Source organism: Hyperolius riggenbachi, chromosome 6 (assembly GCF_040937935.1).
Source record: "Hyperolius riggenbachi isolate aHypRig1 chromosome 6, aHypRig1.pri, whole genome shotgun sequence".
In the NCBI taxonomy this organism is placed as follows: Eukaryota; Metazoa; Chordata; class Amphibia; order Anura; family Hyperoliidae; genus Hyperolius; species Hyperolius riggenbachi.
Window position 1 is genome coordinate 319,526,387 of NC_090651.1, and position 18,536 is coordinate 319,544,922.

The 18,536-nt window shown below is 46.1% G+C and overlaps 1 protein-coding gene across 2 annotated transcripts in view; it reads right to left on the reverse strand.

Annotated features, from left to right (window-relative positions):
- Window positions 1–18,536, reverse strand: part of LOC137521716 (tetraspanin-4-like) — a 181,149-nt gene that overhangs the window by 42,735 nt on the left and 119,878 nt on the right. For both annotated transcript variants that reach the window (XM_068241373.1, XM_068241372.1), the window contains 3 exons: window positions 10,401–10,592; window positions 5,131–5,205; window positions 3,094–3,195 (listed from right to left, as the gene is read on the reverse strand). In XM_068241373.1, the coding sequence (XP_068097474.1) occupies window positions 3,094–3,195; window positions 5,131–5,205; window positions 10,401–10,592 (369 nt within the window). The remainder of the gene's footprint in view (window positions 1–3,093; window positions 3,196–5,130; window positions 5,206–10,400; window positions 10,593–18,536) is intronic.

Below are 18,536 nucleotides of genomic sequence, written 5' to 3' on the forward strand. Positions count from 1 at the left end.
TGGTAGACACCTCTCACCTGGCAGCAGTTCCCCAAAATACACTCAATCTGACAGCAGTGCTTCCCCAAAAATAGGTAGCCCCAGGTCTATAGGTGTCCCCAGAATAGGTGGCCAGCAGTATAGATGTCCCCAGAACAGGTAGCCAGGGGTAGAGATGTCCACAGAACAGGTAGCCAGGGGTATATGTGCCCAGTATATGTAGGCAGGGGTATGTGTCCCCAGTATATGTAGCCAGAGGTATATGTGCCCAGTATATGTAGCCAGGGGTATATATGCCCAGTATATGTAGCCAGGGGTATATATGCCCAGTATATGTAGCCAGGGGTATATGTACCCAGTATATGTAGTTAGGGGTATATGTGCCCAGTATATGTAGCCAGGGGTATATATGCCCAGTATATGTAGCCAGGGGTATATGTACCCAGTATATGTAGGTAGGGGTATATGTGCCCAGTATATGTAGGCAGGGGTATATGTGCCCAGAGTAGGTAGCCAGGGGTATATATGCCCAGAGTAGGTAGCCAGGGGTATATGTGCCCAGAGTAGGTAGCCAGGGGTATATGTGCCCAGAGTAGGTAGCCAGGGGTATATGTGAACAGAGTAGGTAGCCAGGGGTATATGTGCCCAGAATAGGTAGCCAGGGGTATATGCCCAGTATATGTAGGCAGGGGTATATGTGCCCAGAGTAGGTAGCCAGGGGTATATGTGCCCAGAGTAGGTAGCCAGGGGTATATATGCCCAGAGTAGGTAGCCAGGGGTATATGTGCCCAGAGTAGGTAGCCAGGGGTATATGTGCCCAGAGTAGGTAGCCAGGGGTATATATGCCCAGAGTAGGTAGCCAGGGGTATATGTGCCCAGAGTAGGTAGCCAGGGGTATATGTGCCCAGAGTAGGTAGCCAGGGGTATATGTGCCCAGAGTAGGTAGCCAGGGATATATGTCCAGTATATGTAGGCAGGGGTATATGTGCCCAGAGTAGGTAGCCAGGTCAGGTGTCCCCCTCCCCAGCAGGAGGGGAGCAGCGCAGAGAAGAGCTGCTCTCCCTTCCTCGCTGTCCCCTCCAATGTCCGGGTGGCTGGCAGCGGCGGGCGGAACTTACCTCCGTCTCGTCGCAGCGCCGGATGGATCTGCCACTACTCTGGTCTGGTCCAGACCAGAGCAGCGGCTGCGCACCCGAACTTCCGCCCGGCGCTGGAGCGAGACGGAGGTGAGTTCCGCCCGCCGCTGCCAGCCAAGAGCCACCCGGACATTGGAGGGGACAGCGAGGGAGGGAGAGAGCACCTAAGGTGAGGGAAGGAGGGGGGATATGGCCCCCCTTCCCCACCGTCCGCACAGCTCTCCCTCTTCTCTGCGCTGCTCCCCTCACCCGCCCAAAAAAAAAAAACAAATAAAAAAAACCCCGCAGCTCAGCCAGGCGGAGGGCGCCCTTGGGGACCAGGCGCCCCGGGGCACTTGTCCTACCCCGACCCCCCCCTAGCTCCGCGCCTGATCATATGGGCCTATGAAAGTGTTTGTGCTCTTCTGCTTAGGTGTGGATGACATGTCTTCAGAAGAGGCCATGATCAATAATGCAATATACTTGCATTGCTGATTCTAGCCGACATGTCACTCCAGTTGTGTTCTGTAAAAGCTCTTTTCTGACTATCCCGTCCTCCCATACTATATATTTGCTAAACCGTTGATAGGATCTGCACAAGGGGGATGAGGAGTGCAGAGGGACAATTCGGAGTGAAGAAAAGGAGAACTAACACTTTAAATGCAGTGGGAACATTTTAGAAGTACATTTTTCAAACAGGGATCAGTGCACTATCAGTATAAACATAGAGTAACATGTTATGTACTGATACTAGAAATGACATGCTGGTGTCTTAAAATAGGGCAACAAAAATCAAAACCAGTTACTACTTAGGTATTTTGCATCACCGTTCATGGCTCCATTTTAAGCACCTTTAGGGTAGGGTCACACTTGCGGCGGCAAAAAAATGGCAGCGTTCACCAGCGGCCGAACCTTCATTCTTGGCCGACAGTAAACTGAAAATAGCTGACTGTTAGAAATAGGAAATCGCACGTGTTGTGTGATAAAACGCAGCAGTGCCGGCTTTTTTCTTTCCAGCTGCGGAAAACCGCACAATGCTCCCAGTGCACTGCGATTGTGCATTGAAAAGCATTATGTGCTTTTTTGCGTTGTGGAAAACGCCTGTGATGTTTACCAACAGTGACCCTAGCCTTAACCTACCAGCGGACTGCCGCAGTATGAATCTACGGCGGGCAGGGGGAGCTGCGGTCCTGACCAGACGTAAACTCTACGTCCCATTCACCAAGCGCCCCCGCCCGTCTCCGCCGCTCTGCCCCCGCCGCAATGTGCTGCCCTGCCGCCTCTATGACGGCAGAGCACTGTGCGCCAGGCAGGAGCCGCTTTCATTGGCTCCTGGCCCTGTCATTCATGTAAGCGGTTCCCATTGGCTTACATGGAATGACAGGGTCAGGAGCCAATGAAAGCGGCTCCTGACCGGCGCACAGCGCTCTGCTGTCATACCGACGGTAGAGAGAGCAGCCTGCGGCGGGGACAGAGCGGCGTGTTCGTCGGGAGCGGCGGATTTTAGCGGTGATTCGTCAGGAAGCGGCGGTTTACAGGACCAGCACCCTTCAGCACTCTCTGGTCCTTAAGGGGGCAGAGGGTGCTGGCCCCGAAGTGGTTAAAATGAACATGAAGCGTTTTTTACAATAAAAAAAGCACATACTTACCTGAGGAGGAGGAAGGCTCTGGGGTCTATAAACCCTTCCCGTTCCTCTCCTGGTCTCCTCGTTCCAGCGCTGCAAAGCTCAGGGTGGGTCAAACAACATGAACTAATTACGAGGCAAATAGCAATCATTTCTTGATCTAACGTCTATATTTCAACTTTTTACTTTTGCAATGTATTGATTTTTTTATCCAGTTTGAAAACTGACCAATCGCATTCCACCTTGGGGGCGGGGGGATTTGATTGGTCCCTTTTAAGCAGCATCATTTTGCATACATTTGCATAATCCTGCATCAACTCAACAATGAGCAGCAATATCAGAGCTACAAAAGGGCCTCCATACGCTGCACATACCTCAGTCTGCACTATGTCCCACGCGTTTGTTAGTCCTAGATTATCCTTCGATTGATAGAGTTTTAATCCTTTCTTTAGGTCATCCTGGGCATAACTGTGAAACTGTCGGGGAAAAGATTTCTTAGTGTCATTAAAGTGATAATCCACCTTCCTTAAACATTAAGAGATATAGCATTGCTACACAAGTGAATCTGTAATGGAAAGTTACTAAAATCTAATTATCTACACATTTCTACAATAAGCTCAAAACAGCATTTATTTTTTTCAAATATTAAGCCAGTATCTTTTCATAGTCTGTCTGTAACACATCCTTCCCAGAAATGCCCTAGTAGCTTCCCTCTTTCTGTATGAGTATTCCACTGCACAAAGCAGGAAGCATTGCAACTCTGAAGGAGTAATCAGTTGCAATAATTACCAAACCTATACATCCAGTAGGCATTGTGCTGCTACTAATTCTGAGCTGTAGCTGTCTTTCCAGTTACAAATGTCTAACAAAACCCTGAAATAATGCTTGCAGAATTCCTTTTCATGGACAAATCTGAACTGAGACCATCAATTTATTATCAGTTAATGTGCAATATCAAATTGTGGCCTATGTAATAACCCTAGCATTGGACAAATGTATGAACTGCATGGCAGAAATAGATTATATCATATCCAGCTTGGTGTGATTTGCCTTCTTAAGACAGAAGGTACTTGCGATAATTCAGCTTTAAGTGAACATCTGTGGTTACCCACAATGCACCACTACTGAATATGCAAATGATCTCTTTATGCCGCTGAAGCCAGCCTTGCATCCAGAACCACTGGTGTCTAGCAAGCCTATAGCTTTACATTTTATAGAGCCACATCAACCTCACATGTAGACAGCTTGTTTGGACTTCTGGTCCTCCTCAGAACATGGTAGGGATTGAGTTATGAATAATTTGGGAAACTGACACATATATTGCTGACCATATGGGAAAGGAGGGAGATATTAAATTGATAACATTCTTTGCCTGGACATAGACATGAAAAATGAACTGTAGTGAAAAGAACGTAATGAATAAAATTGCCTTTTTTCCCCCCCAATGTTAATTTATAGATAATTTAGTCAGTGTATGCCCATTGTAAAATCTTTCCTCTCACTGATTTACTTCCTGAAATGTATCACTGGCCGCAACATCCTGTCAGTTGATCTCTGCGTAATGTTTGTTTATTGGGAATTCTGAAGCCAGTAAAAATTATGCCTGGTCTCCTGAAATGCTCTGGGAGGAGAATTCTGCATAGCTAAACAGCCTAGGTTAAAGGGGCACTATGGCAAAAAATTGTAAAATTTAAAAATGAGCCATAAATAACTTTTCTCCTATGTTGCTGTCACTTACAGTAGGCAGTAGAAATCTGACAGAAGCGACAGGTTTTGGTCTAGTCCATCTCTTTATAGGGGATTCTCAGCAAAGCTTTGATTCTTTATAAAGATATTCCCTAAAAAGGATTTAAACAATGATGCTGGCCAGCTTTCCTGTTCCCTACACAGATTTTTAGCAGTTGGACGGAGCAACTGCCATTCACTAATTGCTTTTGAAAATAAATAAATCCCTGAGAATCCCCATGAAGAGATGGACTAGTCCAAAACCTGTCACTTCCGTCAGATTTCTATCTCCTACTGTAAGTGACAGCAACATAGGAGAAAAGTAATTTATGGCTCATTTTACTCTGGAAAAAACGTACTTCTTATTTGTAAATGTTTGCACATATTATACATTTTACAATTTTTCACCATAGTGCTCCTTTAACCATCACTGGGAGGGGAAGTTACATTCAATATACAGCAATATACAGATATAGGAAGTGTTTCTGATGCTGAAACCAGGAATATGACCATAAACGTGAGTATACTGGATAATTTGCTGCATTACTACTACAGTGCCTCTAACTAACATGGTTATGTTTTCAGACCCCTGAAGCTACAAGAAGGCTGCCTGATTGGGCTGCAGTGCTTCTCTAGTGTAATCACGTTGCTTACATGCCAGACAGAGCGCAGAACTGAGCACTTACATTGTCGTTGTACGCGAAGAACAGGATCAGGCTGATTATTTCAAGAAGAAAGATGATCAGCAGCACAACAAAGAACTGTAGGGAGAGAGACAGAGAATACGGCCATCATCAGAAGTGCACACATGACGTCCTTATCTAAAGATCCTTTCATTTATGCTGCAGGTAGCCTCCCTACTGCTCTCCAACTGCTGCTCCAGCATGGGCTCCCAACACACACTCTGTCCGCCATTACTGACTAGGCACATGCTGTACATACAAGCTACAAGCCAAACTGCATAGTAATGAACAAACAGGTCCTCTACAGTGTGCTGTTAGTGAGCACATATTATGAATAATTATTGCAATGCTTACCCTTAGGGCCTGTACACACTGCTGCGCTTTTAAAATCGCATGCGTTTTTAAAAGCGCAGTAGTCTGCACAGGCCCTAAAGCAGGGGTCCCCAAACTTTTTCAGGTCAAGGGCCAGGCCAACATACTTCAGACTGCTGGGGGGCCGGAGTACACATGAAATGTAGAAAACATTACATTGAGTCTAGGTAGTCTAAACTATTACCTGGGCAGCCCCTATGTCTCCCATTTAACCAAATCTGCTATTATGCCCCCCAGCACAGCATGTGCAGATAGTATGTCCTGCAACGCAGAGGAAAACTCCTCCAGAGGAGAACTCCCAGCAGCAGCCATTCATGTGGCCCCGAAGAACATCTTTGCTACAGACAGTGAAGCATACCCAGGTGACAACCTGCAGTCCAATTGGACCCATGTGGATGGGTGGTGCCAGCACTGCTATTCTATATGTGGGTCGCAGATATTTAAAGATGCAGTGGACCGCACCTATAAGTAATAGATTTTGAGAGTGGGGGTCGGTGAAAAAGCCTCAGGGGGCCGCATTCGGCCCGCAGGCCTTAGTTTGAGGACCACTGCCCTAAAGGATACCAGAAGTAACCTGATGAGGTAAACATGTATGTAAACATGTTGTAGAGTCCAATCCTACTTACAGCTAGTCTGCATTCCTTCTTTCATTTCTCTCACTGTAAGAGTTAAGAATCCGGGGCCATATGCAATTTGGGGTGATAAGAAGCTCAAAATATGCAAGCTGCTTATCACCTAACATTGCTCAGGATTTACCAGCAAATTTAATCCGAGCATTAAGAGCATAACTCAGGCAAATACTAGCTATTCACCTGAACAATGCTCTGGTGTCCCGTGCGATGAGGAGCGAGGCATTTTTTGCATGGAGCTGTCCTTCAGCACCACGACAGTACTGCCTCACTTTCCTGTCCACCTAAAGAGCCGCTAGATAACCTGATGAACCATAGGTGTAAAATGCGTTGTTTATTGCCTATCACTAAAATAAACTTAGTAACAATTGTTGCACACACCGCTTGCACCAAGCACCTCCTACAGGAGGAGATGCGGCATAATTGTGCAGCCCTCTCACTTCCATTGAAGAACCTGGATCCCAATGGAGAACTTGACTGGAACCGAGAACCTGGTACCCGGCCACAAAGGGGACAAACACGACAACCGGCTGTCACATCTTTCAGGACTGGTGCACACCAAGAGCGGTTGTGAGAGTTTTTAAAAACGCTTGCGGGGGGAAAAGCGCTTGGCTAATGAAAGTGAATGGGCTGGTGTACACCAGAGCGGTTTGTTTTTTCCCCAAATGCAAACTTGGGTCCTGCAGCATTTTTGTGGTTTTTTTAGGTGTTTCTGCCTCAATGTAAAGTATAGGAAAGTGGGAAAGCGCTCTGAAAAGCGCTAGATCAGTGGGGTTTTCCAGGCGTTTTTGTTACAGAAGCTGTTCAGTTACAGCTCTACTGTAACAAAATATAAAATCTGCTACACAAAAACGCTCCAAAAAACTCTAGGCATGTTTAGAAAATCTCTCTAAACATGCCTAGAATCGCTCTGAAAAACCTCTTCAAAAACTGCTAGCGTTTGTGTATCCGCTAGCGGTTTTTGGTGTGCACTGGCCCTCACTCAGCCCACACAAACCAAGTGAAACCTGTCCTTAAAGCTATCAGCCAGCAAGGTACACACTGCGAGCGCTGCTTTCCTTTTTGCCTCAAAACATGATATGGACAAGGACTCTGTAGGAGAGGGTGAGGCTTTGTTGCCCCTTTCTTACAGAGCCCACCATATCATGGACCATGTGAGGCGATATGGCTAGTATGACAGAGCCTCATGCAGGTTGACTCAGCCTTCCTGGGTGACAAGGGGTTAATTAAAACTGGGGGGAGGGGGGAGGAGGGGGGCTGTATTCTTTGTTTGCAAAAAATTTTGCACGCCTTTCCCCCCTTTAAACTTTATTTAAACTACCTGTGCTTGAGACAGTCGAAACCTGAAATGCTGATTTTTAACCATTAAATACAAAATACATTGGATTCCATTACTATTTAGGATTAGGATTATAGATGCAATATTTCTCAACATTCATTTTCACTTCAGGTTTGCGTTGAAGCGGAAACATCACCATTTTTCCCAGGCTGGTTTTATCTGTGACTACAACAAATAAGGCTCATTTATAGCACATAGTTTCTGTGCACAATAACGTAGAGCCTTAGATTCTTAGCAATTACAGTGAGAATAAAGAATAAAGGAACACAAGCTAGTTCTAAGTAGATAGAGGTGCCTGGCTCTTCTACTGACCACATATGCTATTGCTCCGTCGTTATTGCCTGATGAAGCGGGATCAAACCTGCGAAACGCGTTGCATATTTGGAGTTCATAAATAAAATATATTGACTGTCTTTACTACAGTCGTTGTGTGTCTACTTGGAGGAGGTAAGTCCACCACTACCTCCTCTATTTACCAAGAATTTGTTTTTTAAGCTCATTTAGCTTCCTTTTATTCTTTTGGCGCCTCTGTTCTCCTGCATAATAGTTCTAAGTAGGATTGGGACTTTACATACACATGTTGATGGCATCATGTTCCATGTCACTCCAGGTACCCTATGCACAAACTTCCTATCACTTTATGCAGCACAACGCAATGCACTTGTTAACTGCAGATCACTCTTATTAGAAATCTTAAGAAACAAACAAACAAAAAACAAGTAGTTTAAATTACCTGGAGCCTCTTGCATCTCCCTGCAGTCATTCTGTGCCTGCGCTGCCCTTCCGTGACTCTACAGCTAGCAGCGCCGACCCCCTCAAAGCTGTCCGGCCACGTACCTTCTCATCGCATCCCCGTGCATGGCAGCGTTCAGCGCATGCGTGGTACGGGAAAATCGCTACTCCAAATGCACAGAATGTTCCCGACAAGGGCGATCAGGGTGCGCGCAGCTCGGGGCCGCACATGAGCATTAGCCTTCGTCTGGCTACGACTGGCCAGCTTTGAGGGGGTCACCGCTGCTGGCTGCAGGGTCTCGGAAGGACGGCACGGGCACAGGTGACTGCAGGGGGCTGAAAAAAGCCCCAGGTAAGTTAAACTGTTTTTTTTGTTAAATTGTTTTTAATTAAGTAACCCTTTAACCTCATAGAAATCTTGGCCCCAATTTATTAACTTTTCTCCAGAGTTTTCTCCCAGGAGACAGATCTTACTACATAAAGTAATAATAGCTTATTGTGAGTATTTCCTTGCTTTCTGGGGTCTTAAAGGGTATGTTATTAAAAAGGTGAAAATCTCTACTGTGAGAAAACTCAGAAGAAAAGTTAATTAAATAGGGACCCATGTGTATACATAAGGTTGGACTCGTGGTTTATAAGAAGTAAGTGTGGGCATTTTTAAGACCCCATCTCTGCTAAAAAGAGATAACAAGTTGTAGAGGTCTTAAAGTGTACCTGGGACGATTGGGAGAAAAGGATTTTTACTGACAAGACACAGAACATTTATATTGCACTTTTCTCCTGACAGACTCAAAGCATTAGAGCTGCAGCCACTAGGGCGCACTCAGTAAAAAGTAGCAGTGTTAGAGAGTCTTGTCCAAGGTCTCCTTACTGTAAAGGTGCTGGCTTACTATCCAGGAAGAGCCGAGATTTGAACCTTGGTCTTCTGTGTCAGGGGCTTCTTCCAGTTCCCTGTATTCCATCTGCTCCCTCAATGTTCCCACGGTCCCCTTCTTTGTGCCGCTGTCAGCTCAGTCATGGACTACTGCACATGCGCTGTCCTGGCCATGTGCAACACTAGATTGCGCTCCTGTGGCTGGGAGAATTCTGCCCATGCACTGTAACTGCGCTTGCTCAGAAAGCTCCTCGCTATGGGAGTGCGATGGAGGAGGCGCGTGGCTCGCAGCAGCGCCTGTACAGTTGTCTGTAACTCAGCAAGATTGGGGACTTCACCGCGGCACAATGGAAGGGACCGGAAAGACATTGAGGGAGCAGATGTACTACAGGAGCTGGAGGAAGCCCCAGGTAAATATAAAAAACAAACAAAAACGTTTCTCCCATGCATCTCGGGTTTACGTTAAGTCTGTAAGGATGACTGCACAGCTGCAGCAGGCACAGCCACACAAAGGACCTTTCAATTAAAAACAAAGATCATTTCCAACAGTGATAAGGACAATATACTCCAATAAGCCCGATTGCTTTTAGAATTTTGCTATTTCAACTTTAGGTTCAGTTGGTCTTTAATGACTTGCATACCAATCCACATCAACGCAGCAGTGTACAACCACCTGGATGGATAGCCGCTAGGCCTGAACGATTTTGAGAAAAAATTGAATTGAGCGATTTCTGTCTGAAATTGCGATTTCGATTCGATTACGATTTCCTCCAAATCAAGCTGTTCTCCCTCTTTGCCTGTTTGTTCCCCCTCTGTCCCCCTGTCTCTCTTTGTGCCCCCTTTGCCTCTTTATGCCACCTCTGGGTCTCTCTCTTGCCCCCTTTGTGTCTTTGTGCCCACACTGTCTCTGTGTCAGCTCTGTGTCTCCTCTGTCCCCCAAGCAGCACCATTTCTGGACATAGCTTCAAGCACGAGTCCAGTGATGCCCGTCTATCCACTTCGCCTCCTGCAGGCTCTAATGCACGGAATACTTCCTGTATGTTATGTGACATACAGGAACCCGGAGTTTTGCCAAGCACAAGAGCCGGCATATGGTGATAGATAATGGACAGCGTTGGACTCGTGCGGAAGGTATGTCCAACGCTGCGGGCCGCACGCGCTTGGACTTGGGGGAAGTTTGAAGAAGTGGATTCAAACTTCCCCCATGTGAAAATGACGTGATCGCGATAATTGCAGCTTTGACGATTCCGAAATTGTGATGTTGGTGATCACGATTTCGGTTTAAATTCGATTTATCTTTCAGGCCTAATAGCCGCTGCCTACTTACCGACAGCAGGAGGCAGCGGTGTTCTGTCACGGCACCCAGGCACCCGATGAACCCCACCACCATTATGACGGACCCAGTCACCATGAAGAGGCTGGCGGCAGAGAGCGAAGGGAAGGAAATGGAGAGGGTGGCGAATTTCCCTTGGGTAACCGCCAGCCAAACGCCGACCCCAAGAATGCCGCATCCTCCAAGCTGGAAGAGAAAAAAGAAACACAGATAAACGCTGTAATACAGATGCCTATTATTGTCCACTCCCAGAATCCTTTTCTCCCGGACCAGACAAGTTCACTGATCAATCACACCGGTGATACCTCATCTCCACACGGCTCCAATCTGCATCCACAGCAGTCCTGTGGAAATTAATACCCCAAAGACCTACAGCAATCATAAAAATTATATTCAGCGGAATGTATGCAGTGAGCTGGAAGGTATTGCTGTGAATTTCATGCTCCACTGAATGCACAGTAAACTTAATAAACACCTCTGTAGCTGCTGGCAGGGTGAACAGTAATTCTAATCAGACTTATAGCACCACTTCCAATATTTTATAATGACTACATGGTGATTATTTCAAGGGGAAAAGCCATTACTGAGCTCCTTTCAGGCTATTTTTCTTTCGCCGCGTGAAATCGGAGAGAAGCACATTGTGTCTTGGGGCTGCGTACCTAAAAGCTGTTTACATCTAAAAAGCAATAGTAAAAAAAAATATATAAAAACCATAGAATTATATTGTTTTATGTCACCAACAGCCGGTTAAGTTTTGCACCCTTTCCCGTATGTTTACTGTGGAGGTACTGCAGGCAATTAAAAGGTAATGTACTGACAGAATATGGGTTTTGAATGCTGAGAAGCAAAATCATTAAATCCCTATTCCAGGAACAAGTATTTTTCTAGTGTAGGCACTAAGTGGCAGAGCTTGTTTTTACCTGTGTAGAAGATCTGCCATTAGCTGACCTCAACTAATTCACTTTATATAAAGATCTGGACAGAATTCCTTACTTCCTGTAGCACAGACCTCCAGAGCTGCTCACTGCAACCTTCAGAGAGATCAGTCTGTGCTCTGAACAGTAGGATGATGCTGAATGGGGTATTAGCAGGAGTTGCTGGGTGCTGACTGTTTTTAGCAGGAGTTGCTGGGTGCTGACTGGTGTTTACCAGGAGTTGCTGGGTGCTGACTGGTGTTTAGCAGGAGTTGCTGGGTGCTGACTGGTGTTTAGCAGGAGTTGCTGAGTGCTGAGTGGGTCTTTAGCAGGAGTTTCTGGGTGCTGACTGGTGCTTCAGCAGGAGTTGCTGGGTGCTGACTGGTGCTTTAGCAGGAGTTGCTGGGTGCTGACTGGTGCTTTGTATATTGCTTTAGAAAAGGACTCATATAATTGACGCAATCTCAAAACTACGGAAATTTTTTTTTTATAGAAAAAACTTTATTGACACATATACAAAAAAGGTATATTCAAAAAAGAGAAGAATATAAAAACACAGTTCTTCAGTATCAAATAGTGGGTCCTCATAGAGCCAAGAACACAAGAACAATATCTGGTTTGACTTGGTAAATAGTTGTAGCTTTACGGGTATTTATTTTTCAAGGCAACGACATGTTCGTTTCGGGCTTTTGTACGAATGTATGTGTGCCCTTCATCAGGCCATGATACCCAGCTCTATAGATAAAAACAGCAAACAACAACACATTAGAAATCACAGGATACATTTCCTCACGGAAAAATCAAGAAATAATCACAGAAAGAGAACCCACCGCCAGGCAAGGTTTATGGCGTATATGCCAGGTTCAATCCAAGAACCTTATACACCTAAAGGCTTAAGATGTGATTATTTCTTGATTTTTCCTTGAGGAAATGTATCCTGTGATTTCTAATGTGTTGTTGTTTGCTGTTTTTATCTATAGAGCTGGGTATCATGGCCTGATGAAGGGCACACATACATTCATACAAAAGCCCGAAACGAACATGTCGTTGCCTTGAAAAGTAAATACCCGTAAAGCTACAACTATTTACCAAGTCAAACCAGATATTGTTCTTGTGTTCTTGGCTCTATGAGGACCCACTATTTGATACTGAAGAACTGTGTTTTTATATTCTTCTCTTTTTTGGATATACCTTTTTTGTATATGTGTCAATAAAGTTTTTTCTATAAAAAAAAATTTCCATAGTTTTGAGATTGCGTCAATTATACGAGTCCTTTTCTAAAGCAATATACTAGTCTTGGTGGGCAAGGTGGACTGCCCTTAAAGAGGACTGTGTTTTGATCCTTCACAATATAAAGGATTCTACTCAAAGATATTTTTTAAACTGCTGACTGGTCCTTTAGCAGGAGTTGCTGGGCGCTGACTGGGCCTTCAGCAGGAGTTGCTGGGCGCTGACTGGTCCTTTAGCAGGAGTTGCTGGGCGCTGACTGGTGTTCAGCAGGAGTTGCTGGGTGCTGACTGGGCCTTTAGCAGTAGTTGCTGGGTGCTGACTGGGCCTTCAGCAAGAGTTGCTGGGTGCTGACTGGGGCTTCAGCAGGAGTTGCTGGGTGCTGACTGAGGCTATAGCAGGAGTTTAGCAGGAGTTGCTGGGTGCTGACTGGTGTTTAGCAGGAGTTGCTGGGTGCTGACTGGTCCTTTAGCAGGAGTTGCTGGGTGCTGACTGGTCCTTTAGCAGGAGTTGCTGAGTTCTGACTGGGCCTTTAGCAGGAGTTGCTGAGTTCTGACTGGGCCTTTAGCAGGAGTTGCTGAGTGGGGCTTTAGCAAGAGTTGCTGGGCGCTGACTGGTGCTTTAGCAGGAGTTGCTGGGCGCTGACTGGACCTTTAGCAGGAGTTGCTGGGTGCTGACTGGTGTTTAGCAAGAGTTGCTGGGCGCTGACTGGTGCTTTAGCAGGAGTTGCTGGGCGCTGACTGGTGCTTTAGCAGGAGTTGCTGGGCGCTGACTGGTCCTTTAGCAGGAGTTGCTGGGTGCTGACTGGTCCTTTAGCAGGAGTTGCTGGGTGCTGACTGGTCCTTTAGCAGGAGATGCTGGGTGCTGACTGGTCCTTTAGCAGGAGATGCTGGGTGCTGACTGGGCCTTTAGCAGGAGTTGCTGGGTGCTGACTGGGCCTTTAGCAGGAGTTGCTGGGTGCTGACTGGGCCTTTAGCAGGAGTTGCTGGGCGCTGACTGGTGCTTTAGCAGGAGTTGATGGGCGCTGACTGGGCCTTTAGCAGGAGTTGCTGGGCGCTGACTGGGCCTTTAGCAGGAGTTGCTGGGCGCTGACTGGTCCTTTAGCAGGAGTTGCTGGGTGCTGACTGGACCTTTAGCAGGAGTTGCTGGGTGCTGACTGGGCCTTTAGCAGGAGTTGCTGGGTGCTGACTGGACCTTTAGCAGGAGTTGCTGGGTGCTGACTGGTCCTTTAGCAGGAGTTGCTGGGCGCTGACTGGTCCTTTAGCAGGAGTTGCTGGGTGCTGACTGGACCTTTAGCAGGAGTTGCTGGGTGCTGACTGGGCCTTTAGCAGGAGTTGCTGGGTGCTGACTGGGGCTTTAGCAGGAGTTGCTGGTTGCTGACTGGTGCAGTTCATATTATAAAGTGCCACCCAAATGCCAATAGCAGGACTTTAAGCAAAGCCTGCTACATTTATCTACAATTGGGCAAATGTGTTCTCTGCCCTATCATATCAAACTTGACAGAAAAATGGAAAATAAAGTGTTTTAAATTGAAATACAGAAAGATTCCTTTTTTTCCATCCAGTTCATCAGTACACCTCATATATTTTAATAGTGACACATTGTTTTGAAAAGAGGATTGCAACCAAGCTAAGCTAAAATTTCTTGTTTCACAAATCTGACTTCACTTGTGTGGAAAGCATAAGAGGGTCGCATTAATCCCTTCAGCTCTGCTTAAATTCATATGCCTGGAGTTGGCCTTTTCTGTAGTCACTCCACAAAAAATAAATAGTAAGTCAGGCTACATTCTTGGAAACAAGAGCAGGATCATTTACAAGGTACCTGAGGCAGGTGCCTGGGGCCTAAATGGCATCAAAGAGCCCAGCAACCACCTTTGTTGACCCTTCTACCCCCTTACATTATCAAAAAGACTATAGGGGAACTAAAACTACTATCTTGCCTTGAGCCCCATTGTGTCTCCTTCCCTGCTCGGAAGCTCCATTCAATAATACTACAGCCGCAGCATAGGTGCAGAAGTCTGTATTGGATGTGACAGGGACTGGATCTGCATATCAGGAAAAGCACTTCAAGAGCACAGGAATGCTCCATTTTGTGAAAGAAGCAGGACTAGTGTTGTCCGGATCATGAACGATTCGGATCTTTGATCCGAATCTCTTTTGTGAGTCGAATCATCCGGATCATCAAAATGAACGATTTGGTTCACAAAGGGGGTGGAGCCAGGAGTGGCACCCCCCTCTCAGCGGGCAGCGGGGTCCTGGAAGCAGAGCAGAGAGATGGATCGCTCAGTTAGAGGGGAGCCAGCCTTGCAGCGACAGGTAGATCAGAGAGAGGGGACATGGGTGCCACTGCCAGATATGTGTAGAGCACACGTACTGGCTGTAATGTGCTGCTCATTATAGGCTGTCTGTTCCATAGTTGTGCACAGTAAACAAATGGGACAGTTTTGGCTCAGAAGCACAGCTCAGTAACTTTGCAGACAGCGTGCTGGGCTAGAAGGGCAGGTACTGTGATTGCAGGGCAATATGATCTTCCTGCACTCGCTCTAAACAGCTGCACTTCACTTCTGGGAATGCTTTGGGGAATGCTTTCTTTCACTGTGCGACATTTGCATTCAAAGTATACAGATGAACATAAAGGTGAAATATATGTAAAGCATATGATTACAGCATGTGGGTATTGTGTGCAAACATTTCTGCTCCCTGCTTGTCCCTCCTCCCTTCTCTGTCCACTCCCTGCCCTTCTCTGTCCACCATCTCCCCTTCTCTGTGTGTCCACCCCCCTCCCTTTCTCTGTCCACCACAGGAAAAGTCCTGTCCTGCTAGTCATTTCACCCCCGAATGCTTCCCTAGTAAAATGATCCGAGATTCGGATCAAAGATCCAGGTCTTTTCAATGATCCGATTCGAATCATCCGAATCATTGAAAAGATCCGAACTTCCCATCTCTACTGCAGACTGCCAGTTCCTGCTCACCTCATTCTCTCCCCTCCCTCAGTCTGACCCCCGCCCCTGCATTGAGGTAAGAAGCAGGGTGGAGGGAATAACTACTTGCTGAGGACCCACCCACCTCAGCCACCAATGAGTCTGGCTACTACCACCCTATCTGCTACTTACATCACTGGAGTGGGCTGGGTGCAGACTGAGGGAAGGGAGAGGTCAAATCAAACAGAAACTGCTAGTTTCCCTTGAGATCAACAACGATCAACTGCTACACCAAGAATTTACTTTTTTTTTTTTTACTTACTAAAAACACTAAAAGGTATTTTAAAAGAATTTGTATATATTAAAAATATGAAACATATTACTAATAAATGCTTTCAGAAAAAAAAGAAAATCCATGAACTTTTATGAACCAGCCAGGTAAAGAAGAGTTTTATGATACATAAAGTAAAACTACCCTCCGGAGTGTTATAATGCTGAAATTTGCATTTATTCTTTATATACTTTTATCCTCGCTTACAACCTGCTGCTAGAAATGTATTTTTTAAATTGCTGAAACAAACAGCATTAAACAGCTTGAACTAGCATTCAATGCTTAGTACATCTTGATTCACAGCTAATAATGGTGCCTACTGTATTAAGGCACACCTGAAAGTAAGAGGGATCTGGACGCTGACCTATTTATGTCCTTTTAAACAATGCACATTGCCTGGCTGTCCTGCGTATCCCTTGCATCTATTACTTTTAGCTATATACCCTGAACAAGCATGTACATCAGATGTTTCAGACTGAAGTCTGACTAGATTTGCCACATGCTTATTTCAGGTGTGTTATTCAGACACTGCTGAAGCCAGAAAAATCAGCAGGATGCCAGGCAACTGGTATTGTTTAAAAGGAAATAAATATGGCAGCCTCCATGTGCCTGTCACTTCAGGTGGCCTTTAACATCCTTGGCGGTATGGACGAGCTCAGCTCAGGCCCCACTGGGCCGATTTTCAAAAAAAATTTTTTAAAACACGCAGCAAGCACTTTGCTTGCTGCGTGTTGGGGACGATCGCCGCTGCTCGCCGCCAATGCGCCGCAAAACCGCTGCCCCCCCCCCCCCCTTCGCAGCCTGGCCAATCAGTGCCAGGCAGCGCTGAGGGGTGGATCGGAACTCTGTCTGACATCACGACGTCGATGACGTCATCACGATCGTCGTCATGGCGACGGTGGAAGCCCTAAAGGAAATCACGTTCAGAACGGGATTTCCTTATGGGTAATAGCGCTGGCGGCAATCGGAGGGGTGGGAGGGATGCGAAAGGGAGGGGGGCATCATGTAGCTATCGCTAGGCTAGCTACATGATTGAAAAAAAATATTAAAAAAATAGTGCTGCGTATCCACCAATAGAACGCCAGGGTGGTTAAAGGATACCTTAGCGCAACATTAAATTCAAAAAGTGAGGAGCAGGCATGTTTAGTGGGCTCTCCTCATGCCCACCGAATTCACTTCCTGGTCGGGGTCACGGCCGGGAGCACTCTGCGCAGGCACTCTACATAGTTGTGATGTCACAACTACATTGTGCGCCTGCGCAAATCGCTTTGGTCCACGGGCGCATGATCAAAGGACGTGCGCCGCCAGGCAGCGCCTGCGCAGTCAGCTGCTACCACCCCGACCAGGAATTAAGTTCAGGGGGTCATTAGGCTGTACCGGAGGAGAACAGGGGGAGCGTTGGGCATGAGCAGTGCCCACTAAACATCCCTGCTCCTTCTGTTTTTAATTTAATGTTGCGCTAGGGTATCCTTTAAAGAGAATCTGTATTGTTAAAATCGCACAAAAGTAAACATACCAGTGCGTTAGGGGACATCTCCTATTCCCCTCTGTCACAATTTCGCTGCTCCCCGCCGCATTAAAAGTGGTTAAAAACAGTTTTAAAAAGTTTGTTTATAAACAAACAAAATGGCCACCAAAACAGGAAGTAGATTGATGTACAGTATGTCCACACATAGAAAATACATCCATACACAATCAGGCTGTATACAGCCTTCCTTTTTAATCTCAAGAGATCATTTGTTTGTTTCTTTCCCCCTGCGGCTATCTTCCACTGAAGTGTCAGGCTGTTTCTTCCTGCAGAGTGCAGACAGCTGTGCCTGTATGTAATTCCTCAGTATGTGAAAGCCCAGCCAGCTCAGAGGAGGATTTATCCAGCTTGTAAAAGATAATAGAGCAGAGAGAAGCTGCACTAATCTAAATAACACACAGGCAGTGTGCAGAGAGGGGCATGGAGGGGGGAGTTCATAGCAGAACCACAACACTGAAGAACTTGGCAGCCTTCCAGACACAGGCCGACAAGTCTGACAAGAGAAAGATAAGTTGATTTATTACAGAGATGGTGATAGTAGAATGTGCTGCAGTAAGCCAGAGGACATTAGAATAGATTTTGTAACTTGTAGGGTGGAAGAAAACCGGATGAAATTTTTGTTACGGAGTCTCTTTAAGGAGTATATGCAATAAAACAAAGAAAACCTTGGTGATCTTGCCAAAATATTCACAGGAACAGAACGATTTTATGCAGTGTACTCAGGCTAAAACATACAGCCTGATCTTAAGGGAGACCTGTCAGCAGAGAAATATGGAGGCAGCTATTGGTGACCTTTTTCAGAAACTGTTACTCCCCTGACCGTCGTGTGCTTCCTTTCAGCCATAATTCATTCATCTGCAACAGGTACCCAGATGAGGGAAGCCTACAGATTTCTGTATGAGAGAGCAGTACAGAGGAGCGACACATACAGTGAGGAGCAAAGAATACGGCAAAATATAAATATCCCAGTGTGGCAGGAACCTGATCTTTGCAGGATGTTCATCACAATTGGTATGCACCTATCAATTAAAGGACAACTGAAGCGAGAGGGATATTTCCTTATAAGCATTACCAGTTGCCTGGCTTTCCTGCTGATCCTCTGCCTCTAATACTTTTAGCCATAGACCCTGGACAAGCATACAGCAGATCAGATGTTTCTGACATTATTGACCAGTGGCATAGCTAGAGACCCCATAGCAAAACTTTCATG